General features: G+C 48.9%; 1 protein-coding gene across 4 annotated transcripts; it reads right to left on the minus strand.

Moving 5' to 3' along the window:
• Nucleotides 1–599: 599 nt before the first annotated feature.
• On the minus strand, nucleotides 600–27038 carry GMEB2 (glucocorticoid modulatory element binding protein 2). 4 transcript variants are annotated; one of them, XM_044454848.1, is made up of 11 exons: nucleotides 26811–27038; nucleotides 23440–23579; nucleotides 21439–21633; nucleotides 15979–16076; nucleotides 13447–13574; nucleotides 11584–11687; nucleotides 11119–11276; nucleotides 9137–9208; nucleotides 7133–7270; nucleotides 4614–4736; nucleotides 600–2742 (listed from the first exon to the last, which is right to left on the minus strand). In XM_044454848.1, the coding sequence occupies exons 2-11, from the start codon at nucleotides 23496–23498 to the stop codon at nucleotides 2096–2098; spliced, it is 1722 nt and encodes a 573-aa protein (XP_044310783.1). In that variant the 5' UTR covers nucleotides 23499–23579; nucleotides 26811–27038; the 3' UTR covers nucleotides 600–2095. The 4 variants fall into 4 exon arrangements, with proteins under 4 accessions (XP_044310783.1, XP_044310784.1, XP_044310786.1 ...); XM_044454849.1 differs by having other exon boundaries at nucleotides 604–2742; nucleotides 15979–16073; XM_044454851.1 differs by lacking the exon at nucleotides 23440–23579 and having other exon boundaries at nucleotides 604–2742.

The following is a 27038-nucleotide window of genomic DNA, read 5'->3' on the forward strand; positions in this document are numbered from 1 at the left end:
GTTCACTGGGGCTTCCCAGCCGCAGGATCTGCCTTAACTGTGTAATGCCAGAGACGGTGCGTGCACTACAGCCAGCGATGGCTAGAAATGGTGGGCTGAGGACCACTGCGGAACCCCTTCCTCCTGAGCAGACAAGGAGCCCATGCAAGAACTTTCCTTTGTGGAAGCCGGATCGTGCATTGGGTTGATTTTCAAGATTTTCCTGCAGTGTGTTTGCTTTTAAGGGGAAGAATGCTCTTCCGCCATGGTAAGGAAGTACAAACTGGAACGTGTGAACTGGGCCACTGGAACTAACCCTTGTGAAAGGAGTAGAGGGCTTCCATGCCGAACACTCATGAAGAGCGTGGGAACACTGGGCGCGGCCTTCGACCAAATCCACCTCGGCCCAATACTGCCTACCTTGACGGACCGTGGAATTTTCCCAGCCCTACTTGGAAACTCCAGGAAGTGAACCTGGGGCCTTCTGTATCACACTTCTCCAAAACACACGCATACATGTGCATGCCTGTTGCACTATAAATCTTTGCCATGGCTTGCAAAACCCCGAAAGCTTGATTTCAAGCTCCCTTTCTCGTGCTGCAATGAAACCAACGAGGTACTTACTTCCAGACAAGCCTTTTATTGTGCGATCTCAGAGTCTCATTCACAGAATTTCCCATGGGGTCCAGATGACATTCAATGCACACCCCTCCCATGTTTTCCCCACTGCTTCTTTTGCCATTTTCCTAAGTCAGAAAAAAACATGTTAAGAAATAAAAAACAGGATACCTGCATACTGCCCTGTGACTGGTAGCAAAAGGACCTCCAGTCTAGAAGCATCCCAGCTGCAAATACAAGAAAATGAGAGCTGCGGAGCCACAAGGCATGCTTTCAAAAGTATTTAATAAGCGATTCAAGAGACCTGCTTTCGCTGCTTTGAGACAAGCCTGCACTGCAAGAATGCAAAGTTTTGCAGCTTCTGACAGCGGTGGTTGTTTCCGTTCACAAGCACCTCTCCCGTTGCGTCTGTTTCTTTAATCATTGGTTATCGTCCTGCAAGCCTGTTGGAACAATCCAAAGCAAGCTCAGGGGCTGCGTGCTCGCTCTCCTGCTGCGACGCTTCCACAGCCACGTCATCCTTCGCAGGCATCACACGGCGGCCTGGGGCGCTGGTGCATGGCGGACGAGGCCTGTGGGCTGCAGCGCAAGGCAGCGTGGGCAGACAGAAGCATGGAAGACGTGTGCAGGCAGCGGCCCCCGTGCACCGTCCTCACCTCGGGAAGGGCTGCTGTGGGCGTGTGTGCTTGCGCGAGGTAGGAGGCGCCGCCTCCTCCTCGTCGGGTCACAGGCTCTTTGTGGACGGGTCTGCCAGCCTGCCTCCTCGTCAGCTACCCTCCTGAGGCCCGGGTTCTCCCGTCACCCCAATGAGCCAATGCCACCGTTCGCCATGTCAGCAGATGGCGGACGCCCTCGCCCTGCCCTTGAAACCGAGTGCCGCCAGGCCCTCTCCCAAGCACCCCACCGCCTTCAGCGGACCTGGCTTGGCTTCCAGGCTCTTTGCCTGCCGGGGGGTTGGCGACTCACGTCAGTCCCCTTCCGACTCCCGGCGGCCAGAGTGGGGCTGCCCTTCTCGCCTGCGCTCCTGCGTGGCAGGGAAGCAGCTAGCCAGCTAGCCGTGTGACCCAGCAGGCTCAGCCGTGCCTGAGCCCAACTGAGCCCAGGCTGCCTGCTCGGTCATTTCTAGAACTACGCTGGCTGGTTCGCTCATCTTTTGCTCCTCTGTCTTCTTTTTATCATTTGGTTCTTGGAAACCTCTTTGCCTACCTCCATCTCCCGACAAGTTGCTTGCTCCCTCTGAGGTGGCCACAGGTGGGTTACAAGCCAAGGATGGAAAGATTATAGCTTTTAATGGTTCCTGCAGAATAGTGCTCCCACCCCTGCCTTGCCAAGGGGATTCTCCCTGTGCTCTCTCTCTGCCTCTGTTGTTCCAGCCTCACTATTCTCCCATCAGCCAGCCTGTCTCCCTTCCTCTTTTCCCAGTGCCCTCTTCCTGTCATCAGAGGGATGGCTGCGTATGCTCCGAGCGCACCCGAGACGGCGGGCCGCAGTCCGTGCTTCACTTCTGCTCCGGCTCGTCCGCCACCGTGGTCACCTCGAGCGCAGCGTGTTCTTCGGTTGCTGCGGCGCCCTCCACCATGCTGGACGGCACCGTCATGATGGTGCTGCCCCCGGGGGACACCTGCGTCATGTTCTGGATGGCGGTGCCCAGTCCCGGGAGAGTGAGCAGCTGGAAGGGGCTCATCACCTTCACCACCGTGCCTCCATCCTGTATGGCCGCTGTGCTCAGCACGGTGAGGTTGGAGGCCTCCGGGTGTATCTCCACCGCACTGGGAAAGGTGGAGCCGGTCGAGGCCAGGACGGTGTACCCGCCCAGCAGTGGGGAGGCTGGGGAGCCGGCGGCGGCGACCTGCGTCGTGGCCTTCCCGAGAGTGGATGCAGGGAGAGCAGGGACCACCTTGGCGATGGGCAGGTTGGCCAGCTGCGTGACTGGCATCCCTGGAGCCAGGGCGAACTGCGCCGACTGAGACAGGAGCTGGGAGGTGATGGCGGGTGGTCCCGAAGTCGCACGGGTCAGCCGGGGCCGCTTCAGGGGAGACGGGACCGAGACGGGCGTGAGGGTCATCAGCACGTTGTTGAGGTGCTGGGACTTGTGCTTGAGCTCCTTCGCTCTCTTTCGGTGCTCGTCCAACTGCTGCTCCAGGGCTGGGAGAAAGAGGGGAGAGGAGGACAGTGGAGAGGCAGGGCCACCGCTGAGCTCGATCAGCCGGCAGGCTTTGCCTTGGCTGCTGAGCAACCGCTCGGCTTGACGCTAGAAGCCGTTCCGGGATGCAGCGTGCAAGGGGGCTCTGGCGGGAAAAATGCGTTCGGCCGGATGCGCTGCTACAGCGCTTGCCACAGAGAACGGTCCCTCTTCCTGGGGCTGCCCTTTCTAGAACCAGGAAGCGGGAGGGTTTGCCCCCTCGCTTGGAACAGAAGTTTACACTGGATGGATAACCTAAACCGTGGATAACTTAAACCATCCCTGCCTCAAAGTTTGGGGGTTTCTATTGATTTAGCGAGCAATTTCTATAATGCATGGATTAATTACATGGGCTTCCCACAGTTCTTCCAGGGGTTTCCTCCCTTTTTATCCTCCAAACCCCCCCCCCAAAACTCTGTGACTGTAGAGAAGGGAAGAGCCATCCCTCTTGCACATTACTGTCTACTCCGATATATTGCTCCAATTCAGAGGGGAAGGCAGAGCAGAGGTCTTGGCAGCTTCAAGGCTACAAAGTGAAGATACTCAGAGTGTGGGAACTCGTGTGCCTTGGAAAAGAAGGGAGACATTTTGGAATGGGGAAGGAGACGGAGGGGGAGTTCAACAGCAGGCCATCTCACCCACCCACAGCAGGGGTCTCCCCTAGGGTAGAATCCCTTCTGAAAGGGAGGGAGGGAATGTTTCCTTTTGGATTCGGCTCTTCCCACAGGCAGATGCTCTTCCCACATCTCAGAGAGAGCACTGCCTTGATTGATGCTGTCCTGTAACCTGTTAAAATTCAAATAAAAGAACTGTGCTTCTCAAGTCTTGTCTAAGTCTGCAGGAGCAGAAGAGGGGGAGGCAGGGACGCGCTCGCAACGGTGCAGTGGTTAGGCTGGGAGAGCGTGAGAGGCTCTCACAGCCGTGACGCTAATTCATGGAAGCCAGTGGGGTGCAGGAGCTGAGAGCAGGGCTGGGCCTGAGCTGATCCAGGTCCTCGTCCCCACTCGGCCACGGAGCTGGCTGGCTGACCCTGGGCCAGTTGCAGACTCTCAGCCCAGCCTACCTCACAGGTTGTTGTTGTGGGGAAAAGACGGGGAGCAGGAGGAAGAAAATCATGTGAGCTGCTTTGAGCTCATTGTAAGAAGAAAGTGGGATATAAATCTAATAAATAAATAAACGCCTCCTTGGCCCTAATCACTGCATCGCACTGGCTCCCACGGTTCTCTGAGCTCATTTTAGCCTTTAGGAGACCGTGGTGAAGCCACAGGCCAAAGGCGATGCTGCAGTGTGCAGGACCCTTGCAGGGCAGCCGGAAGCGAAGAGAAGGGGCCTCGCTGTGGGGTGGGACAAGCGCACCGCTACTGCCGCCCTCGTCAGCTGAGCATTACAACACGATGCAGGAATGGAGAGGAAAAGATGTCCCTCCTCATCAGCACTATCGGAGGTGCTCAGGTGTATTTGTGCAGGTGCATTCCAGGCGGCCCTTGAGGGAACACAGAGTGAGGGCCACAAGCGAGCAAGGAGAGCACGTTCGTCGTACTGCCAGCTGATGGGAGGTACCTGACCCTCTGAGATTCCCCAGGAGGTCAAGCACCCCTTCCCCACAATTATTTCCCAGCGTTTGCAAGGCTTTTCCTTCACCCAAAACGCTGAGATGGCTCCCTTATGGCTTGGCTACTGGCAGGAAGATCTGTAAGCTTAAGCATTTTTGGTCTCCACCATTTTTGGAAGGCAGCCCCCAGAAGCATCCCTGAAACGGAATTTGGCCCTTGGGCTGCAAGAGGTCCGACGCCCCTGGGACAATGTAACCGGGGCATTAACTGGTGAGCGGTACCTGCTAAGTCCCGTGTGTACTGCTCTCTGGACCGGTCCATTTGGCACTTGTGGCTGGCCAAAACCTTCTTCACCAGGTCCAGCATGCCAAAGTTCTGAATGGTGTTGTTGAGCAGGATAGCATCTAAGCAAAAGAAAAATGAGAAGGCGAACAACTACAATCTTAATTGCTATCGCTGGAGAAATTACAACTGTGTCTTGCTTTAAATCAGTTCTCTCCTCCTTACTGATAATGGGAGGAAGGAAGGGGAAGCGATTGCGATGCCTCATCTCTGGCTCCCATGACGCCTGAGGTGGCAGACCCATACATATGACGTGTGACTTCATTCAGTGGGGCTTGCTCCTGCCCAAGGAGGTTTGTTTAAAAACATAAGAAAAGCCCTGCTGGATCATACCCCAGCTCCATCTGGCCCGGGGCTCTGTGCACACAGTGGCAAAGCAGCTGCCCGCAGGATCCCTGCAGCAGGATGGGGGCAAGACCCCCTCCTGCCCAAGCCCCTCAGCAACAGGCACGTGCAGGCAGGCCGCCTCTGGTGAAGGAGGGAGCACGTGGCCAGCAAGGCTGGTAGCCACCGATAGCCTCCTCCTCCATGAGTAAGTCCAGTCCCTCTTGAAGCCATCCAGATTGGCAGCCATCCCCACTTCATGTGGCAATGAGTTCCATAGTTTAACAATCAGCTATGCGAAGAAGTCCCTCCTTTGATCTGTCCTAAACCTCCCACTCATCAGCTTCGTGGGATGAGCCCGGGCTCGAGTGTTACGGAGAGGCAGAAAAATGTCTCCCTCTCTTTCATCATACCATGCATTATGTCAAATGCCTCTATCATGTCTTCCCTGTCTGAGCTGAGCAATTCCAGTTGCTGCAGCTGCTCCTCACGGGGGGGGGGGGTGTTTACTGGTTGTTTATTATTCTATAGGTATAGCATTGCAGCCTAGATAAGTGCAACTGCCTTTCTTCTTAGACTGTAAGTTCTTTGGGAGCAGAGAGCTGATTTAGTTTTGATACTGTGTGAAGTGCTCTGTGCACTGATATAATTTCAGTTCCTGAATTTGTCACATTAAGCTATTTTCCCATAGTCAGCAAGGAGCAAAAAGAAGTGGATTTGTCCATGATTTCTGTATCACACAATCAGGTCCAGTTTTGTGATATATCTCCAATACAAAATGCCCCAAATCATTCAACTTCTGAATTCTGAGCTCACAATACCCAGGCTAATTAAATAAATCTGTAACACTGTCAATAAATGTTGCATCCTATAATTATATTATCAAAGGTTTTAGAATGTTGGCAAATGACTGGATGATAAGGAAGAAGGAAAAGTAGAGGAGAGGACATGGACAGATGAGCAAAGTACAGCGATGACGCAGTGCTTTGGAACCATGAGGACTAGAACTTTATTTTTACGTGAAGGCTGAGAATATCAGGATGGCAAATCTTGTACAACCCACCAGTCACAGGTGCAAAGAAAACACAAAGCCATAATCACAATCACTGTGAAGAGTCCTCATTCATCAGCTACCTGACATTATTAGAGTGGTAGGAATCAGAAAGGGCAAAAAACAGACTACCACTTCCTGGCTTCCCAACATTGCCAGCACTAGAGTAGCACATGAATATATCAATATTAGCTCCATGGCAATAAGCTCCCAGGCCAGGCCTTCAGGCCCTGGGCCAGGTTGGGCAAGGTGGAAGGACTGAGGATCCTGGGCTAGCCAGCCAGTAAGGTCAGAATGAATCTTAGGATAAGAAGGTCAGAATGAATCTTAAGATAAGATAATGAGTGCTGGAATTCTCACTGAGCAAAGGCTGGGCTGTGCCCTTAAAGAGATTAGGCAAAACAGCCCTGCAGGGGAGGATGGCCCATTGTCCAGAGTGCCTGGAAATTACCCCATCAATAGCAGCTAGCAAACACAGACAAAGAACTCACCCTTTTACCCATAGAAACAACAGTTAAGGCCATCAAAAAGTAATCCAGCATCCATCCAACCATTAGCAAAATTAGCACAAGTTTAGTCTGGGAAACTCCTCCGTCCCACAGTGGCAGGTTCAGAGAGAAATAGTATAAAGATCAGGGACTTAGAACATGGAAGTGGGGGCAAATGCTGAACACAGGCCTGGCACCCCCGTCTGTGGGCACCTTGCACCCTTCCTGCCCACACAAAGGACTGCTGTTGAGTGTCTACCCTGTGGGGTGGGTAACGGACTTCCCTTCTCCCTGTTGGTTAGCTTCACTCCTGCTTAGCAGGAAGCTCTTTCCCTTTTTAATATATATAGAGTAAGATTGGGGTGCAATGGGAGTATTTGCTGTCTAGACCAATAAGGCTCTGTATTTTCTACTGAATAAATTCCCCTTCCCAGAAGCATGCATTAAACCCCGCAAAAGACTCCAAACCTTTTGAGGCAAACCGGCAGGCAATACCTGGATTTCCTGCTATTTGCAGAGGATACATGATCATTTGATCATGTATCAAATGACACGCTTGATAGCAAAGAGGGTCCATGTGCCACCCCTTTCTTACCAGTGAGCTGCAATGGGGAATCCTGGCTTCTTTGCTGCAGGCCCTTCATGGTCTCCAGAAATGCCACATGGAACTCCTGAATCACTTCTTCCAACAAGCCCGCTTCCTTCAGACCTCGCCAGAATGTAAAGGTGTCATCTGAAGAAAAGTCAGAGAAACCTACAAAAATCTGCAAGGAGACTGCATGAATCAATATAACCCATTTTCCCACTCCAGCCACAGCCCTTAACCCCAACCCTCGTATTTCAGCCACTTCAGACTTAAATTGGGTGCTTTTAGGTGAGGGCGTTATGCTCCCGCTGCCCTGCTGTGTTTATGGAATTATACAGGAAATCTAGAAGACTTCTTCTGCTCATAACCCTTCTGTGTTTTTTCACCGCTTCGTCCAGCTTTTTTCTTATGGCAGAAAACCCATCCGGAAATTAAAGATAGATTAGCTGCCTTCCAAGGAGCGGTGCTGCGAGCAATGCAGGGGCAGGCATGTCTGAATGGCACCTGAAATCCTTGGATGGAAAACTAGAATGCCAAGGAGCAGGCTAAACTGGAACCTCTTCCCTGACTTCTATATGTAAGCAGTGCGTGTTTTCTAAAATCTCAGTCATGCAGATGCTGTGGGCTAAAAGAGGGACTCCAGCCAATGTCTGTCACATGACCCACTTCAAAAACATCTGCCATGAAGATGCACTCTCAAAGGTGCAGGACAGGTATATTTTTATTAATGACTGTTATTAAATGTCTTAGGGCACAATGCATTTGGGATACCTGGAATCTTTTGAATTAAGAGGATCACAGGCATCAAATGCAGGGCAGGAGGAACACAGAAATGAAGCTTGCAAAGCATGTAGGCCAATTCCGTGGCGGTGGGAGGGAGGCGGAGGTGCTACCCAGATCCAGCTATCTCAGCGGCATTGGTCTCCTTCCCCCCCTCCCCCACGGAGCATCCCCCAAATCTCCATTCTGTCTCTAAGATTGCTGCAGGACACGGTAGCCAACAGCTGTTTCTGCACAGGCCGCAAGCGTGGGGAGGAAGGGGACCCTAGTGCAGATGCCCAGCAGTGGGGTCAGGCCGATCCTCTGGCCACGTAAGCGGGGGGTCCAAGCAATCCTGTGGCCATCTCAAGGCTATCTCGCAGCCTCGGTTGTTCTGAAAGACTCCCCCCTCCAAGGATAAACAAAAAAGAGCCAGTGTCATTTGGCATGAACTTAAAACACACGCAACTTCAAACCATTTAAAGCAGCTAAAATATTTACTCATCAAACAGCACCACATGAATGCCAAGCTCTGTTAGTGTAACAGGATGCAGGCTTGGAAGGGGCACAGCCTTCCTCCTGCACAGGACCGCTGATGCTCGTCAGTCCTGAGGGGTATTTACAGGCCACATACCAAATGGCGAGAAGTGGCTGCCAGGACTGAGTCACAGCATTTTTGCTTCCAGCTCAGTGTTGCCCAAACCTGGGGTGTTGAACCTCTTTTAGCTGGAGGGCTGCTTTCAATTCTGGGGGCTGTATCCAGGGGTTGGCGGGGCTGAAGCAAAGCAGCCGAAGCCAAGGGCAATAAGGGTGGGGCCCAAAAGGAAAAATGCCAGCGAATCTCATTACACCTTAAGAGAGGAACTTCAGCTCTTAAAACTGGAATGGGGAGCTGCACAAAATCAGGAAATGAGTGGCGTGAGGAGCAAGGGGTGGAGCACAAGAAAGGGCGTGTGGCTATGTGGGGAACCCCAGAGGGGCTGGGATTGGGATCCCAGGGGATAACTTTGGCCCGAGATCCCTCACCTCTGCTCTAAATTGACCTGCAGCAGTGCACCAGGTTTTCAGACATGTGCTTTACCACTGTGCGAGGGCCAAGCATGCAAAGAGCACAATGACCAAGCAGCCCACAACGTCTATGTCTCTTCCCCCCGCCTCTTTTTTCCAGGTCTAGGCAGCCAATGTGGAATAGAGCTGGAGGCATGAGCAATGAGGCAGGCGGTCAGGACCACAGGTGTGCTCTCTGAATATCACCTCCAATGGCAGTAGTCCAATCGGCGGAGTCCTCACATGTTTCTATGGTGACGGTGGCAGGAGATCCATTCACTGCAATTAAAGGCAAACACAAATCCCAGTTTATGCCAGCAGAGCAAGCTACACCAACACTTTTTCAGCTTGCTCTTCCTCCATAGTTGTTCTTGTTCTATAAATCTGTTGTCACCACAGAATGAAATCCAGCTTTTCCTCACTTCTCCCAGCATTGCTCAAACAAAAGCTGATTTCAGTAAAGAGGTTCAGTATCTTCGCATTCTGTCTGTAGCTATGGAGGGTCTCAAAATAAGAAACCATGATGCACTGGGGCAGGACTCCATTTTGCCCTCATAACAAGGCATGCCAAGCTGAAACCGCTTCACTGGCACTGGATCCCCTAGTGAGTTTCATGACCAAGTGAGAACTGGAGCAGAGACATTTTTCTTAGATTTGGATGCTGGCCTCATTGTAACTCTAAAAGCAATTATGTCTTTTCAAAATCTATTATTTGGCTAACTCTCTGTGCGACCCAAAGCCAGGAGGAGCTGAAGTTGTCCTGACTGCATTTAATTTCTCATCTGTCAAACATGATCGATATTTCAAAGGGGAAGCCTTAAATGAAACTATCTCAGTTATTTAGCTAGTGGCAAGCTGCTGGTTTTGAAAGAGGACCCACATGAAGGGGAGTCTACAGAGCCCAGAGAGCCCAGCCAACAACCCATTGGGATGAAAAGCTGACAGGAGAGAAAACCTCAGCAATAATCAAAGCTCAAGGAGAGCACAAATCCATTATGTTAATCTTTTACACACACTGTGAGTGGGACGGCAGTAACAGGCTCCATGGAACACCTTGTAAGCTGTTTCTAGAGGAGTCAGCACGCTCGTGCTGTCTGAACTTAGGAAAATATGAGCCAAGCGAGAGTATTTCTGAAACGAAGGTTCAGGGAGCATTCCTCTTTTGAGCAAGAGATCTCCTTGCCAAGTGCATTGAGGAGTTTTCCAGAGCAGGGATCCAGTCGTGTTTGTGGGGGCACTTCTATGGTAAAGGTAAAGGTTTCCCCTTGACGTTACATCCAGTCATGCCTGACTCTAGGGGGCGGTGCTCATCTCCGTTTCCTGGCCGAGGGAGCCAGCGCTTGTCCACAGACAGTCTCTGTGGTCATGTGGCCAGCATGGCTAAACACCAAAGTGCACCTTTTTATTACTTGCATTTGCATGCTTTCAAACTGCAAGTTTGGCAGGAGCTGGGATGGAGCAGCGGGAACTCACCCCATTGTGCAAATTCGAACCGGCGACCTTTCGATCAACCAGCCCAACAGCACAGCGATTTAAACCACTGCGCCACCCACAGTCCCTGGTTAAAATGGTAGAGACAGGTTAAAAGGAGTTGTCTCTGTCAGAGCACTGCAAAAGTGCAGGCATTTACAACAAGGAATACAAAAAGCTTTCTATTTAAAGGGATAACCTGCAGTTGCAGAAATCAAACAGTTAAGGGTGCAAAATATCTCAGAAGCTTCAAAAGAAAACCAAAGAATACTCTGCAGTTTCCATTCCAAAGGCCAGTGAGATCAGAAAGGGATTTTTCTCCAGTCTTAGGCTTTATTCCTCTGGTCTTCCGTAAGGACGGATTACTCATGGGGAGCAGGAGGTTCATCCTAATGACTTCAGCCTTCCCCAATCTGACTCCCTTCAGATGTGTTGGACTCCATCTCCCATCATCCCCAACCCAGAATATTGCAATTCAACGCGTCTGAAGTGAGCCGGGTTGGGGAAGGATGGCTTACTTCAATGGTTTCTTTCCAGGAAGAATGGGCACCCCTGGTGTGAATAAGCCAGAAATGGAGAGGGAGAATTGGAGGATGAGGAGGAAGGTCTATCCCCCGCCAGCCCCAAGAAGCAACCGCAATGGAATCTGCCGCCATAATAAACCATGAGCGGAGCTGCTGGGCTTGGCTCCTGAGAGTTGCGCTGCGCAGTCCACGTACCGTCCGCGGAGGAAGGGGTGAGAGGAATGTACTCCGCTGAAGACTGGCTCGTCAGAGACACCCTGGCTCCGGTTAGGTCAATTTTGGTGCTCCGGCAGGTGTTGGAGCAAACTTTTGTGTGCTCGTAGAAATCCAGCTTGCCTGAATCCATGATTTTCCTAAAATATAAAGACGTAAGAGCATCCTTGAGGGATCAGGCCAAAGGCCAATCAAGACCAATGTTCTGCTCTCTGAGTGGTCAACCAAAGGCCTATGGGAAGTCCAGAAGCGGGACAGAAGCGTAATGGTGCCTTCCAACTCATGTTCTGCAGCTGCTGATAAAAGAGCCATACCATCTCCAGTACTGAAAGTCTTATACATAAAACACAGAAACAGAGAGAGGGCCGGAATGCCCACATATCATGATTCCAGAAATGCAACCTCTGGAAAAATAGCAACGCTTCAACGTCCCCATGTTAGGCTGACCTTAGCATGATCCCATTCATCCGGATGGCCCTCTTCCAGTCTTTCAAGGTGGACTTGCCCGCCAGATGGACAAATTCCTTGGGACTTATCAAGTGGTTGTCATACTGTAGGGAAGAGAGACAAGATATGGAACGAAGAGGCAGGGCGGCGCCTTATCAGCCGGCAGCAGGGCAGCCTGAGACAGGCGTACAGTGGGAGGTTCCGACTTCCCTGTCTTGGTCCCCGAGAGCTCTGCTGCCTCTCCTGGAATGCAGCAGTGCTAGGGAAAGAGTTTTCTGCTTGATTTCACCAACGCCGTGACACGGGTGCTGGTGGGAGGCTCGTTCACACGACAGAGGAAGGCCTGCGTGACATCTTACGGGGGGGGGGGGGGGGGAGAGGACCTCCACACTGACCTCCCCATGCCCCACAGCGCTCCATCCAGCCCGACCTGTAAATATAGAGCTGGACATGGTTTGAGACAATCCCCACCACCCTCTCCTTCCTCTAGCACATCTCTGACCTTAGCTAGGCTTCAACCAGGAAGAAAAATAGAGGGCTGTAGAGCACGGGTCCTCAAACTACAGCCCACAGGACGGATCCGGCCCATGCTGCTGTTCGCCTCCCGCATGCGCACTTGCTGCGTCGGCAGGGAGACGGTGGCTTGCCCGCTCGGAGATGGTTTTGGACTCGCTGGGAGATCTCCGAGCGAGCGAGCCACTGCCTCACCGGCCCGCGCCCCCGGCACCCCCACCTCCCCAGCCCACGACAGTCACCGCAGCCTTTCAGCTGGCCCCCTATTGAGAAAGTTTGAGGACCGCTGCTGTAGAGGGAATAGCCCGAGCTGTTCCCAGCTGCCCCAGCTTCATGTTCTGGCTAAGATCCAACAGTGGAAAGCAAGGGAAGGAAGTTGCTCCTTCTGTCCCCTTTCTAAATTGGTTGGAGGCCCAAAGGGGTCCTCGCTGGGGGTGAGCAGTGGTCACAACAAGGACCTGACTTAGTGCTTACCCCACTTGTCGTATTATCCACATTATAAGTCAAAACAGAAGGCTGAAATAAAACACCCTTTAAACAAACAGCCCAAGTAGTCCAGTAGACAGAGCCCTGGATTGGACCAATGAGCTGTGAGTTCAAGTTGTTCTGATCTCAGCCTTAGTTGCCCATTTGTAAAATGGGGACAATAGCAATCTGTCTCTCAGGCAAGTAAGATTAGAAAATGATCAAAAACCAGCACTAAATAGAATATTAAAGAGAAGGAAATTAAACTCATCTTTTTCTCTTGTCTCCTTTACAATTTTCTAATCGTGAGTCTCTTGATTTTCACATTAATTTTACATTAATTATTCTTTAGATTGTTGTTGTTAGGCATTTAACTGTAATCCTGAGCATATTTCTTTTGCCATGTTTCCTTCTCCTTCCAAGCTCTCTTGCCTTTTATCTCAATTAATTTTACTGAAATTGATCCGGGCTTGCTGGCTGAGCTTGCTCTTACAAATAAAAGGGGTATCCAGCACAAATCACAGTTCTTCACCTGTATTCTTTATGTTTCTATGCCAGAATGCCTTTTTTTTTGGGGGGGGGGGGCAAAAGGCAAGTAGGTAGAAAGATAAAGGTGTGTGGTTTCTGAGTTATATAGGAAGAGAAAATCTTAATTGAAAGCTAGAAGCGGGAAAGAGACTTAGGGGAGCAGATACCGCCTGCCTGCCATTAAGAAAACATGATGGCTGATAAAGGGGTTTGTTACAATGAATGATGAGAGCTTCAGGATGCACTGAATATCAGATTCCAAGAAGCTTGGAAGATGCTGGAGGCTACAGATGTGCAGCCCTGAATACAAAGACTTTATTTTCTATAATGCTGCAGGTTGTCTGTCATTCTTCTCACCTGGACACATTTCACGTTGATGCCAGGGCAAACAAACTTCCGCCATATTAGGTTGGCTTTGCTGTCTCCACAGGTGATGGGATAAACAATCTCAGCTTCCACACAGTCATCTTCTTCAGCCATCTTCACTTCAGGGAAAGGAATCAGAAGGGATAATTATTATTTTAAAAAAGGTTACAACCATGGATTACTCAATGTCAAATGAAGACATTTTGGATTACACACGTCAAAAGCCCTAAATCAGAAACAAAAGCCTGTAGACAGCCTGAAAAGCTATTTAACGTGGAACTGCCAGGTCACTGCTTCTATAAAACAGTTACATTAATAATATCATTATACTGTTTTTATAATGTGTTCTGTGTATATGCTGCTCCACAGAGCAATGTAAGAAAAAGATACAGGCCCCTGCAGTGAGAAGCATACAAGCTAAATTTCACCAAGCAGGGGAGACATCAAAAGAAAGGAAAGGAAGCAGTGATTATAATACAGAATATTATTTATGTATACAAGCACGCACACACACACGCACACACAATATTATATATAATAATATTATAATTATACAATATAGGGTAGTGGTTAAGAGCAGGGGACTGAGACTCAGCTGATCTGGGTTCTACTCCCCGTTCGGCCATGGAGCCAACAGAGTGATTTTGAGCCAGTCACAGACTCTCAGCTCAACCTACCTCACAGGGTTGTTGTGGTGGGGATAAGATTGAGAGCAGGAGGAGGAGAATGATGTCGGCCACTTTGAGTTGTTGTAAGAAAAAAGTGGGATATAAATCAAATAAATAAATATAAGGAAAATTGGAACAATAAAAAAGAATCCAATATTTCTTTTAAGGAAAGGTGACATGCAGCATATGATCCCCTCAGAGGGGCCATCCCCGTTCTCTGCTATGAATGGATCTTATCTGTTTTATAGCTTTACCTACATGGAGTCAGAATGAGAGTCAAATGTTATGATGCTGAAAACTGTCAGCCCTAGCTGGCTACCATCACCACTTCCTTCTCTTTCTGTATCACGCTCTTCTCCTGTATTAATGCATCTGTTCCAATTATCTGCCTGCCTTTATATTGGAAAGAAATTGCACTGGCTTCTTCCATACAGAGAGAATTTCCACAGGTAACACCTGTACTCAGATGCAGGGAATCTGCCTCTCTCCTTCAAAGCAGGCATGTTTCCTGCAATTCCTGGGAGGTCATTTCCCAAGCAGCAGCCCCAGCACCTCTGTGCAAACAGAACCACTTCAGATTCTGTTTTGCCTCAGTCATGATGCAAAAGAAGGGAAGCCCTACAACTGCGAAGGCGAGATGTGGCTCTCCCAAGCATATCCTGGCTCCCACTGTGACACTTTGCCCCAAAAACCCACGTGGGTTCTGCGGGCAGCCAGATTTTGGATTACAGACCATTTTGTCCTTAACAACATATACAACAGAGGGATTAATATCATAAGAGAGATGACCAATTATTATCATTACATTGCATGTATATCTCACGAGGAACACGAGGCAGTTTACACAGTCCTTGTATAATCATGGACCTGTGTCTTCCTCAACCAGCATGACTAGGACAGAACTGCCAGAGATGCTTGAAGCAATTCAAGGATGAAGCCAACTTTGCCTTTCAGCTGCAAATATTTAGCCAGCAAACAGTCCATTCTCTTGCATCGTGAATAGTCTGCATGGGGCAGGGTAAAAAGGATGAACATGAACTTCGTAGAGCTTCTCCTAAGCAAGCCTCAGAGTAATGCCTCCTCTTTGCTGCAGGCCTGCAGGAAAACGCTGAACATTTGCCTGTTTTTCTTGGCCTTCTTGTTGTGTCTTGGACTGCCGCAAGACTACTTGGACGGCTCCTTTTAACAGCAATGCCTATTTTTTTATTGATTTATTGTGTTTATGGAACTTTTTGGAACCTGTTTGGTATGGTTTTTACATTGCACACCGCCTCAGGAGGATTCCACCCTTGAAGGCAATATGAAAATAAATCTAAATGAATAATATTTTTGGAAGGGCATCCAAGTGGCACCCACCACTGACAACAATCCTGTCTACTTGGCAAGCCCCTTTCCATACTATGGCTGAGAACCAGTGTGCTACAGAGGTTAGAATGCTGGAGTGGGACTCTGGAGAACTAGGTTCTCATTCCCACTTGGTCATGAAGTTCATTGGGTGACTCTGGGCCAGTCACTCCCAGCCTGACCTGCCTCCCAGGGCTGCTGTGAGGATAAAATGGAAAGGAGGGGGAGGAGAAATGTATAAGCCGCCTTGGGTTTTTTGCAAGAGGAAAAAGGGTGGAGTATAAATAAAATAAATACATCTTGAACAACTGAATCCGCCCCTCCAGTTCCACTGGCAAATGAGTTTTACAGCAGCTCCAACCTTGCACAATGCTTATTCCAGGAGCAGGTTACAGCACTGTAAGCCTTTCAGCAGAGCCCTTTCTGCCTGACCCCAGCAGGCAATGCAGCTTGTGGATGCAAATGTCCGTGATACAAAGAGAGGCCAGCCTCTGCCATTCCCTGCACTTACCTAAAAGGGCTTCTTTCAGATGTGCAGAGGCTGTAAAAGCAGCAGCTGCTGCAGCTGCTGCATTTTCTGTCTCCAGGGTGTCTTCATTTAGGTCACTGCTAGTAAGAGAAAAATCCATCAATCGTTTACCAAAATAAGGGGACGGGAACAGTTTGGCTAGGGAACAAATCACTCTGCAGTTCCTTAAACTATAATACTCGAAAGGCTGAAGGTTCTCCACTGGCAAAAGCCAAAATACAGTCAGGAACACAATCTTATATGTGTTTAGGAAGGAAAGTCCTACGACTGCCAGCACGCCTCAGCTACCTTTGCAGGCCAGGCTGTGCAGGAAATTGCAGGCTATTTTTCTATCCAAGCACACAAAGAACTATATGCTACACAATTGTAATAATGAAGTCTCCTGACTAACACAGGGTCCAAACTATATTAAAGAAGAGGAGGAGCGCTACTGATGTCAGCAATGCAGAATTAGCTGCAGCTCCAGAAGCCTGAGAACCTAACCCTGCATAACAAGCAGCAATTTCCTAGTCCTCATTGATATGAAATGGCAGGGGATATTGGGTCTGTTCCTGATAAATTTCTATCCCCTGTGCAGGCGTTCATCTGCAACATGAGTAGGGCTACACGTGGGAAAAGGTGCGTTCAAATATGCAGACCCTGCCACCAAATATCCTCATGTGCCCAGCTGCATTAAAGATCTTTGCATTTTTAGTGCAAAGATCTGAAAAGAGACATAGATGCACATTTGGCAGGAACTTGGCAACTTGGGCTCCCAATCAGAGCAGCTTTGAAAGACCATTCACCCAAGGATGCCCACAAGCTGTTTTTCAAATCTTTCTTCATAACATGCATATTATATACTTATTTATTTATTATAATATATCCCACCTTTTTCCTTCCAGGGAATTTAAGCTGATTTACATAATTCTCTCCCCCATCTCATCCTCAAAACAACCCTGTGAGGTAGGCTGGGCTGAGAGTCTGTGACTGGCCCAGAGTCACCCAGTGGGCTCCATGGCTGAGCGGGGACTCGAACCCGGATCTCTTAGCCCCGCCCTCTTAGCCACTACACCACACTGGCTCTCTCAGTACAAAGCTCTTTAAACAGTTGGTCATATGCAGCGATTTGAAAGTTGAGGCAGGCATCTGTCCCGCCTCCCAGACCATCCTCAGCCCTACCTAAGGCTCTGGAACCTAGAGGCATTTAGATAGAACGCAGCGTTTCCGATACAGGAATGATGTGTCTTCATTCAGAACCTGCAAGTCTCTCCATTTGATATCACTAGTTATCTGCAATCCAAAGCTGAATCCCAGCCTACTTTTCCTACCTGTGGGAGAGCAGATGATTCACACTGGGGCTTAAATTGCTTTATCTCAAAAGCAACAATACCCTACCAACCCAAAATAAATCACCAGAATAAAATAATTAGCATCAATTTGTGAAAATGTAGGCACATGCTTTGAAAGATCAAGTTCTACAGTTCCTTGGCTTTACATTAAAGCTTCTCAGGACATTCGTAGGAAGCCAGGCTGTTTCCTTGCTAGCTGTCTTCACTCACAATGACAATCTGCAAAGAAATACCCACGTTAATCCTGCCAGAGCAAAACAAAAATAAAACTATTGAGACATGGGTCATAAAGATGCCTCTGCTGTAGCCCAGGAAAAATAGACAGGAAAAAGAAAGCCTGGACTTGGTAGAGAAGCAGGCCAGAGGATTTCAAGCTGAATTTTCCATTATTAAATGTCATGAATTTATGAACTGTTCATTGGCGCCCCATGTTCAAAATGTGGGAATAGGCTGGAGTAGAAAGAAAATGAGTTCCATGGAAAGGGCCATGTCCTGGATTTTGAACAAATGTGGTGTGCAGTTGTAATGTGAACTGGAACCTCCTGGTTGGCCAACTGTAACAGCCTTGAACCTGAGACCAAAGAGGGGAGCAGGAAACGGATTGTTCCACTCATACTCCAGCTCTAGCACTTTAATATTCATCTCTGTATTTACAGTATGTCCGTACCACCCTACATCCAAACAGATTCCAGAGCAGAGAACAGTATGAAGCTTCACAAAGAAGAAGAAGAAAAGCAATGCATTAACAATAACAAAATACCACTGAGATCGTGAGTGGCTAGCAAGAAAAGGCTTCCCAGAATAAGACTGACTTTAGCAGGCACTGCACAGGTGCTGGTGCCTGCCTGACCTCTCGAGAAATGGGACAGCCCGCAGAAATGGGGCCACCGCACTGAAGGATGTTCTCCTGCTAGACTCCAGGAGGGCCCTGGGTCCATGCAGAGCCACCAGGAGAATGTCCTCTGATGGCCTCAGCTATTGGCGAGTTGGGGTGGAAGAAGATCCTTTCTCAAGTATTCTGGCCCAAGTGGTTCGCACTAGCACTCAAACCGTACACATGGCCCAGTGGCAAACTGGGAGCCAGTGCAGGTCCTTCAGCCAGAGCTGCATGCTGAAATGTGGCAGGTCCCAACCACAGCCAGCCTTCTGGGGCAGCAACGATGCCTGCTTACAGGGCTCCTCCTCCATGTGCTGCAGCCACTGGGAAGGCCGCCAGGGGCACCACTGGGGGTTGCTGAGCATTCATGGACTTCCCCTTGGCTCGGCTTGCTTTGGAGGACTCCTGGAGAGGCAGATTCCAAAAAGGTTCCGAAAGAAAACGGATTCAGAAAGACGAGACAGAGGTGCTGTTGGTAGGCAAACTGTCTGTCCCGCTGGGAGATATTCAGCCTGTCCGAGACGGGGTTGCACTCCCCCGGAGGACAAGGTTTGCTGCTTGGGGGTGTGCCTGCCTCCCGATGTGTCACTTGACTCGCTGGCGGACACGGGGGACGGGGCACCTTTTCTCAGCTTAGGCTGATTTACCAACCATGGTCCTAGCTGAACAGGCAGAGGCCAGCTCCAGTGATCCATGCTCTGGTAGCCTCGCATTTGGGCGACTGCAATGTGCTGGAAGAGGCTGCCTTTGGAAACGGTCCGGCAACTTCAGCTGATACAAAATAGGGCAGTGCGGCTGGAGAGGGACTGGCCTGCAAGATCTTATTACACCTGTCCGCTGTCAGCTGTGCTGGCTGCCGCTTGAAGCCGAGGCCGATCCAAAGTGCTGGTATTAACATGTTAGGCCCTACATGGCTTGGGGCCAGGCCTCATCCTCTACGTGCCTGCCTGGCCTTGGGCTCTTGCATCATGCTGTGGGGTCCTTCTCAGGGAGCCCCCTCCCATGGGAGTAAGGGGGGGGTGACGACCAGGAAAAGAACCTTTCAGGTGTAGCAGCCCATCTCTGGAACATGCTCTGCAGAGATACACATCTGGCACCTAGCCTGCCCTTTAGTCTTCGCACTGTTTTTATTAGATATTGCTGCTGTTCCTGTGTGCTAACTCAATGAATTGTTTGGGTATGTTGTTACTGCTGTCATTGTATCGGCCTACTTTTACTGGGACTGAGCTTTTGCCTATTTCTTTGTTTCTCTGCCCTTTTAGCTTTGTAAACCGCCCAGAAAGTCATTTGGCTATTGGGTGGTATGGAAATGAAGCAAACAAGCAAGCAAGCAAATAACCCCAGGCCAGCGCTCCAGAGCAGAGCACACACTCAGCTTTCAGGAGATCCCCAACTCAGTCCCAGAATCTCTGGTTAAGGTTCTGAGAACTAGAGAAGACACTGCCAGTCTTGAAGGGAGTAGCTAAACAGTGCTCTTTATAAGGCAGCTTCGTCTGCAAGCATTCCCTGAGTTTCTTTTTTTAACACAGACCTGCCCATCGTTGAAGCTGTCCTGACACTGGCACTGCAGGGCTCCCTTTTCTAACATGACATGCCTCTCTGAAAGGGCAGGTGCATAGAGAGCAGAGCACGGGAGCTCCGCTAGCCCACCCGCATCTGTGGACAGAAGACAGACACAGCAGTAGCTCTGCGTGTCCCTCTAATTAGCTGCATCTGCAGAGGGTACTAAACTGTTCATAGAGAGCAGAAATATAATGAATTACATTTGTAATATATCACAAAGACTTAACTAACAGGCTGCAAAGCGGAATTCTCCACAATTCTGTTTTGCTCCCCTCCCCCTCCGCCCCACTTCCTCCTTTAGTAAAAAGAAATAAAACTAAACAACAAAACAAAACAAAAATAGAAGGGCCTTTTCTGTGGTGAGACCCTGGATGTGGAATCTGCTTGTGAGAGAGCTGTGCCTGGCACCAACACTATTCATTTCAGCGCCAGGCCAAAACCTTTTTATTTACCCAGCATTTTAATGGTTGATTGCTTTTATAATATAATAGAATTGCTTTTAGTGTATTGAAATTATGTCTCTAATGTGCTGATTTGCTTTGGGTTTTGTAAGCCATCTTGAGACCCATCCCAGAGATAGATGGGATGAAAATGTTTCAGATAGATAGCTAGAGCACAACACAGCAGCTGCTCCTACCATAGGCACTTCGATGGAGAAAGCAATTACTCAGGCAGCTCCACCTAGTCCTTTGTAAAAAAAAAGAAGGAAAAAAGCAGCATGTATAGGATGTTCCCATGACAGAACCCGTGGGTGGCAGCAATGGTAAGATTTTGTGAGAAAGTCACTCCGCAGAGTTTCTCTCCAAGAGGATTAACCAAACAGACAGAGCGTAGATGGAAACAAGCTCCAATGAAGCAGTTGGCTTGCTTCTGTTCCTAAGACTGATCTCAGGGGAAACCGTTTCTGTCCTAATCAAAAGATGAGTAGGCAGCAACTGTAGTGAGAAATAAGTCAAATGACAATGAGTTCTGTGCTGGACTCTGAGCTTTGAACAGGGAATCCTTTGCCCGAATCGGGGGCTTAGCCCAGTGCACTCTTGTGGCTCCAGGCCTCTCTTCAAACGAGAGAAAGACAAGAGAATCCAGCCTCATCCACTATGACTGGCTGCCAGCACGAAGCCTCTGCGCTTTCCACTCCCCAGAAGCGATGTGTTGGAGGACGCGTGCTGCCCCACTCCTGGCTCTCTGCATGGCTGTCAACAGCCCTGGCTTGCCTCTAACACAGGCTTCCGACCTCTTTCCTTCCTATGGAACAGTGATGGATGCACAGGGCTAGAAATGGCCTAGTTTGGCCTTCTACTCAATTACCTCTGTTTTTTAGATGCACACAAAACAGCTCAAACTGTATCTTCTAATTAAAGCCAACTTATGCTGCAATCCTTTACATATGCCGACAGAAGAACTGTGCCACGAAGGCTGGAGAATGCTGCGAGTTGTCATTTTTCTTTTTCTAACCAAACACTGCAGCTTTAGTTGACAATAAAATAACACAAGTGAAGCTCTGTATTTTCTAACGGAAGTTTCTCCAGGTATTTTTAAAAATGCCCTTGTGGGTTCTAAGCGGGGTTCTCCCCATCCAACCTGCAGTGGAACGAACAGAGGGAGTGTACCAGCAGCACGTGCAACCGTCAAGGGTCCCCCCCCCAGGGGCCGGTGATCCCCGTGGCTTACCCATGCTGGGACAGATTGGTGGTGACTAGGACGGTTTTCACCTCCTCCATGCCGCTGCCGTCAACCACATTGTCTGGGGTTGTTACCACCACCACCTCCTCCATGTGAACGCTCACATCTGGGGTCGCCATTCTCACAAGAAGGAATGGGGCAAGCACCCACAATACGAGAAGGGCTCCTTCCGGAACCTCTGTCCTAGAGAGGAAACATAAATGGAAGGAGTTACCACACTACTTATGTGAACAGCAAAACATTGGGATCACACACTTTCTAGCAAAAGGTTTATTTGGCTTCACCAAAATAGATTGCAGCCAACAGGATGAAAAGCCAAATCGCCACCATGGGACATTAGCTGCTGCCAGAAAAACAAGAAGTCAAAATTATTTTTACTGTTTACTGTACAATTATCTTTGAGGTATTGTGCAGTGCCCCGAGCTTTGTGCTTGGTCTACTGCTAATTTTAAGCCTCTTGCAGTTCGTCTTATACCCCCTGAAAACTATGAGTATTCATTCGTTTATTAAATTTCTGCCCTGTCCATTAGTCAAAACAGCCAGTCAGATACAGTGTGGTTATTTTCCTGTTGTAAAAAGATTTACATTTACTTTACTGGATGAAATGTTTGAATTGAATTTGGAAAAGAAACATACCCTTCAAATAGGATGCAATGCCCATCTGTCTAAGAGCCTGCAATAATGATCATAACGCAGCGTGACAAGAACCATGAGCAGACTGAAAGATTTTTAAATAGATCCCTCAGATAGCTCTACGTAACCCTGTAACTTTAGCACCCTGGGTGATGCAGGCAATTTCATCCCAGGACGTCAACACCAACAAAAGTGTCACGGCCAACTGCTTGCCAGTGAAGGACTGGGAGCAGCTGCTGCCAGGGTTGAATGTGGGTCACCTGGCAAGTGACAGACTATGAAAGGTTCGATTGCCCACCTGCACCTCAATTGCCCACCAGCAAAACTCAAATCAGGGAATAGCTATTACATCGGTCTTAGCATGCTCCAGTTATTAATATCTGGATGGTCCCCTTCATTAACCTCATCTAATATTTATCTCCCTTCTGTAAAATAAACACTGCAATGTTAGCTTTGCTAGGCTACCACAATGTACACACCAACAGCAGAATGAAGAGAGAATGCAGGGTTAAGGGCTTTAGATGATATGGCAGACTAAAACACTCAATGTTGCAAAAGACTTTTCCTTTTTTAATTGCTTTGCGTAAAAACAAAAACAAAAGGAAAGAAAATGTTGTGACAAGATGCCAAAGGATTAACCAGTTTTTAGAGGGTTATTTAGTCACAGTGGAGAAAAACTACATAACGGAGCATGCATTAACATCTCCTCACCACAGCACCATAAACACACACCATTCTGAAACTGCAAAAGTATCTCATGAACAAGAAACAGAAACAGACACGAGATCCCCTGCTGCAGGTCTGCTCTGTCGCCATTTCAAATGGGTAGCATCCTAGAGAGGGCATTCTGTAGGAAAGTTTTTGTTTCTGGGGCAACCACATCATAGAGGAGTTAAATGCTGGTAAACCGAATCCTAAAGAGATGACTCCTTCTGCACCTAATGGATGAGTTGCAAAGGCATACAGAGTAGCGTGAGGCTGGCCCAGAGAGGAGACAAACCCTAGCATCTCATATACAAACTGCAGAGGCCATTTTCTCCAGCTAGCAAAAGCTGCAGCCTCTTAAGATGTTTTTTTAAAAAAACTACATGTAATATCTTTGCTGCATTCTGCTTTCGTTTCAACAAGAGTCCAAAACAACAGAATGCAGTTGCGAAGATACATGGATAATACTCTGGGGCAGACGTTTAGATCCTTTGATCTCTAATCTGGAAAAAAAATAATGGCTTTCTCATGCACGAAACCTTCCTGAAAGTTTGGCCCACACTAATGATTGTGACAGCAGAAAGATTAAAACAGATTTTGGGGTGGGGGGGGTGGAGTTCAGTGGTGAAAGGGTGAGTGAAATTGTCTCACCTCTTTTGTATTCTCAGAGTCAGTGAAGGTAAATTTTGAGTCAAAAGAAGCTCCACCATTTGCTTCCAAATATCTAGGAATTACGGTACATCAAGAGCTTCCGCATCACCCACAGCTGGTAAGGCATCTGGTAGAGAGTTCTTAAGTATACAAGACAGAGAGAAAGTTAACTAAAGTGAAGCCTCTCAAAAAACAGAATTTCTAAGCAGTGAAACATTGTGTCCAGCTCCTAAGGGCCCCATGCCTTCCAGTGAGAACCTAGAAGTGGCTCTGAGGCCCAGATAATTAGAAATCTGGAGGTTCCATAAACTGCAAGACATATGTCCTTATGCATGCAGAACATATGCAGCAAGTATAATATTTGAGAGCTTATACAGCCAGGAATTTTCAAGAAGTATGTTGTATATTCATGTAGGCTACACTTTCTGCATGCCTGAATGTTTATATGCAAGGACCATAAAATAAAAACAAGTTCTCTGCTCTATTGTAAACTTTGCCTACGTCAGTTCCCAAGCCCTAAGAGGTTTCAGTTCCTTGTAAACATGGGGAAAATACTTGCTCAGAGTATAGAATGCCACAAGCAACATGCAGCAGTGAGCCAAAAGGGATGCCTTTTAAATGAGGGGCATATTGCAGGCAACATCTAGAAGTGCTCAAGACAGACCACCTCAAACTCAAGGGGGGGAGGGAAGTGGCATCAACCGGACAAGCAGCACTTGCAACCCAAGTTGAGTTAGACGTGCCTGTTGCAGAATCGATTTGCTGAGGCAGCAGATTAGGGCAGGGAAGACTGGAGCAATCTGTAGTCGCTTCCGAGGCTGGACCCAGAATCCCGAAATTTTGGTCCCCTTGTCGCAACTGCTGAGCATCCTTCTTTGGAAGCAAGTCCCACTGAATTCAAGTTATTCTCAAATTTCTATGTGTGGGATTGAAAAGAGCAGTGTTGCGACAGCCATATTACTACATGCAATATGCCGTGGGTGGCAAGCTGCATCTCATCACACAGCAGAACAGGCCAGAACATGAAGCAATGCAGAGCCCGGAGTATTTATTTATTATTTATTTATAGCATCTGTATCTTGCCCAATTGTGCCACAGCACGTCTGGGCAGCTCATAACACAAGATAAAAACACAATAAAACATAACAAAAACCATAACATATTATAAAAACAGTAAAACATACAAAGCAAAGGTCTATGGCAATTAGTTACTAAATTTTTTTTCTTCTTTTATATTTTATATTTTTATTTATTTTATATTGTTAATTTTAATTTTATATTGTTATTTTTGTATTTTATTGTATTTTATTGTGTTTGTAAGCCGCCCCGAGGCTTCAGCAAGGGGCGGCATAGAAATGTTCTAATAATAATAATAATAAAGGAAGGTTTTCGCCTGGCACCAAAAAGAAAGGAAGGAAGGCGCCAGGCAAATCTCCTTGGGGAGAGCATTCCAAATATGGGGAGCAGCTGCAGAAAAGGCCCTGCTCCTAGCAGCCATCCCGCTCACCTCCCTAAGGGACGGCTCACACAGGAGAGCCCCCTGCACAGGGGAAGACACATACAGGTATAGGCACTCCCAAAGATGACTGGGGCCTAAGCTGTTTAGGGCTTTATATGTCAACACAAACACCTTGAATTCAGGCCAGGCCACGCCACAATTAGTAATCAATGAAGATCTTTCAGTATAGGTATTATGTGACTCACTCCAGGGGTGCCCGTCACCAACCAAGCAGCCCTATTCTGTACCAACTGTAATTGCCGGACCTTCTTCAAGGGCAGCCCCATGTATGATCCGAAGACATATCAGGCACCCATCCTGTTGAAGCTAAGCAGGTTTGGGGCTGACCTGAGCTTGGAAGGGAGACCTCCTGAGAACCCTGAGTTCCACAATAGGTAAAAGGTGGGATATTAATATAATAAATTATAGCCATTCCTCCATGGCCAATAATGAATGGTTTGTACACAGGGCTGTAAGAGCAAGCTAGGGTTTTGCAACTTGGCACCATCCAGATGTTCTGGACTAGTTCCTATAATTCCTGACCATAGGCCATGCTTTCCGGGTTTGAGCAATCTGTAGTCCAAACACCTGGAGGGAAACCTGTTGCTTACCCAGCCCTAGATGTAATGAAGATTATGATAATACGAAATGGGTTCAGGGAAGGGGAAAACGTAGGAAATAGTTCAGCTTCTGTTTTAAAATGGAGGATGCTTCTTTTAAAAAAGTGATATAAATCTTATTAATAAATAAGAGGGGAATTACATAGTCACTACCCATAAGCAGAGGTAACACCATAACTGATGCACACAAATAACGCATCTGATCATGTCTCTGGTTCACAGAGGTCTATGCCACAATATTATTTCTTACAGCCCCATCCTATGCGTGTTTACCAGGAAGTTCTACAAAATCAAACGGGTTTTAAGGTAGCTTCAGATAAGCCTTTTCTGATGCTAACACCTTTCCACATGTATAGAATCTTTTGTCTTCAACTCAGAAATTCCTTCCTACCACTTTGTCTTACTGCAGATACTCTGCTAAGGAAGAAAAGATGAACTAGCAGTACAATACCTTGAACTGATAGCAGGAGTGGTCTGAGTGGAAGCAGTTTTAGCCTCAGGAGAATATCCAAAGGACCACCCTTGGGCAGGGAGTTACTTAGAACTTAGAACAGAACTTATTCCGAGTAAACACGCATAGAGATGTGCTGTCAAAGGAGTAAACCCCATTGAACACAGTGGTGCTTTTGCACTTGACACAAGCTTAGGAATGTGCAGAAGTAAGTATTTCCTGTTGCACACCCTAAAACCTATTTTACGGGGAGGCAGCGGGCAAGACGGGTGGATTTCTGCTTGAGCGCCGCACGCCCGCAGGACAGCTCGTGGCGCCAATGCAGACGCAGGCGGGCGCGAGGAACAGGGCAATAAAGGCGCAAGACTAGGTGTAGCTAGAGGGGGGCGAAAGTCCTACAACTCCCGGCATGCTGGCGGGGCATGCCGGGAATTGTAGGACTCCCCCCCCCGCCCGATTACGACCGTTTAGGATTGCGCCCGGGTTCGCTCTCCCGCGCCCTCTCTCTGCGGCGCGCGCGGGCGGCCCGGCGGCGCTTCCCTGCCTGCCTGCGCCACTGGCGCCGCGAGGGGAGAGCGGGGCGGGGGAGGGGCGCGGGCGCCCAGCGCGCGCGAGGGAGGAGAAAGGCGACGCCGCCGCAGCGCCGCCGCCGCCCCGCCGCCGCCGTAACGTCCTGACGCTCCGCAGGGACCCGCTGACTGACTGACTGGCCGGACGGACGGACGAGGGTGCGTGCGTGCGTGCGTGCGTGCGGAGGCCCGTCGCGGCGGCGGCGGCGGCGGCTTCTCCGGGGCTCTCTTACCTCAGCCGCTGCTGTCCGACCCCCGGTGATCAGGTTCCAGCGACGACGGGGAGAGGGGAGGAGAGGGGGCAGGGGGATCCGCTGTGGGGTTGGGGGTTGGGGATGAGGTGTGGGGGGGGGGGATGCCTGTCTTGGCTGGGTATGAGGGAAGCTTGGGCTCCAGGGCGCGCGGGAGCGCGCCGCCTCAGTTCTCTGTCGCGCAGGCGCACATCGCTGCTCCAAGGCCGC

This window comes from Varanus komodoensis, unplaced genomic scaffold (genome assembly GCF_004798865.1).
Source record: "Varanus komodoensis strain SLA01 unplaced genomic scaffold, ASM479886v1 scaffold8, whole genome shotgun sequence".
Classification (NCBI taxonomy): Eukaryota; Metazoa; Chordata; class Lepidosauria; order Squamata; family Varanidae; genus Varanus; species Varanus komodoensis.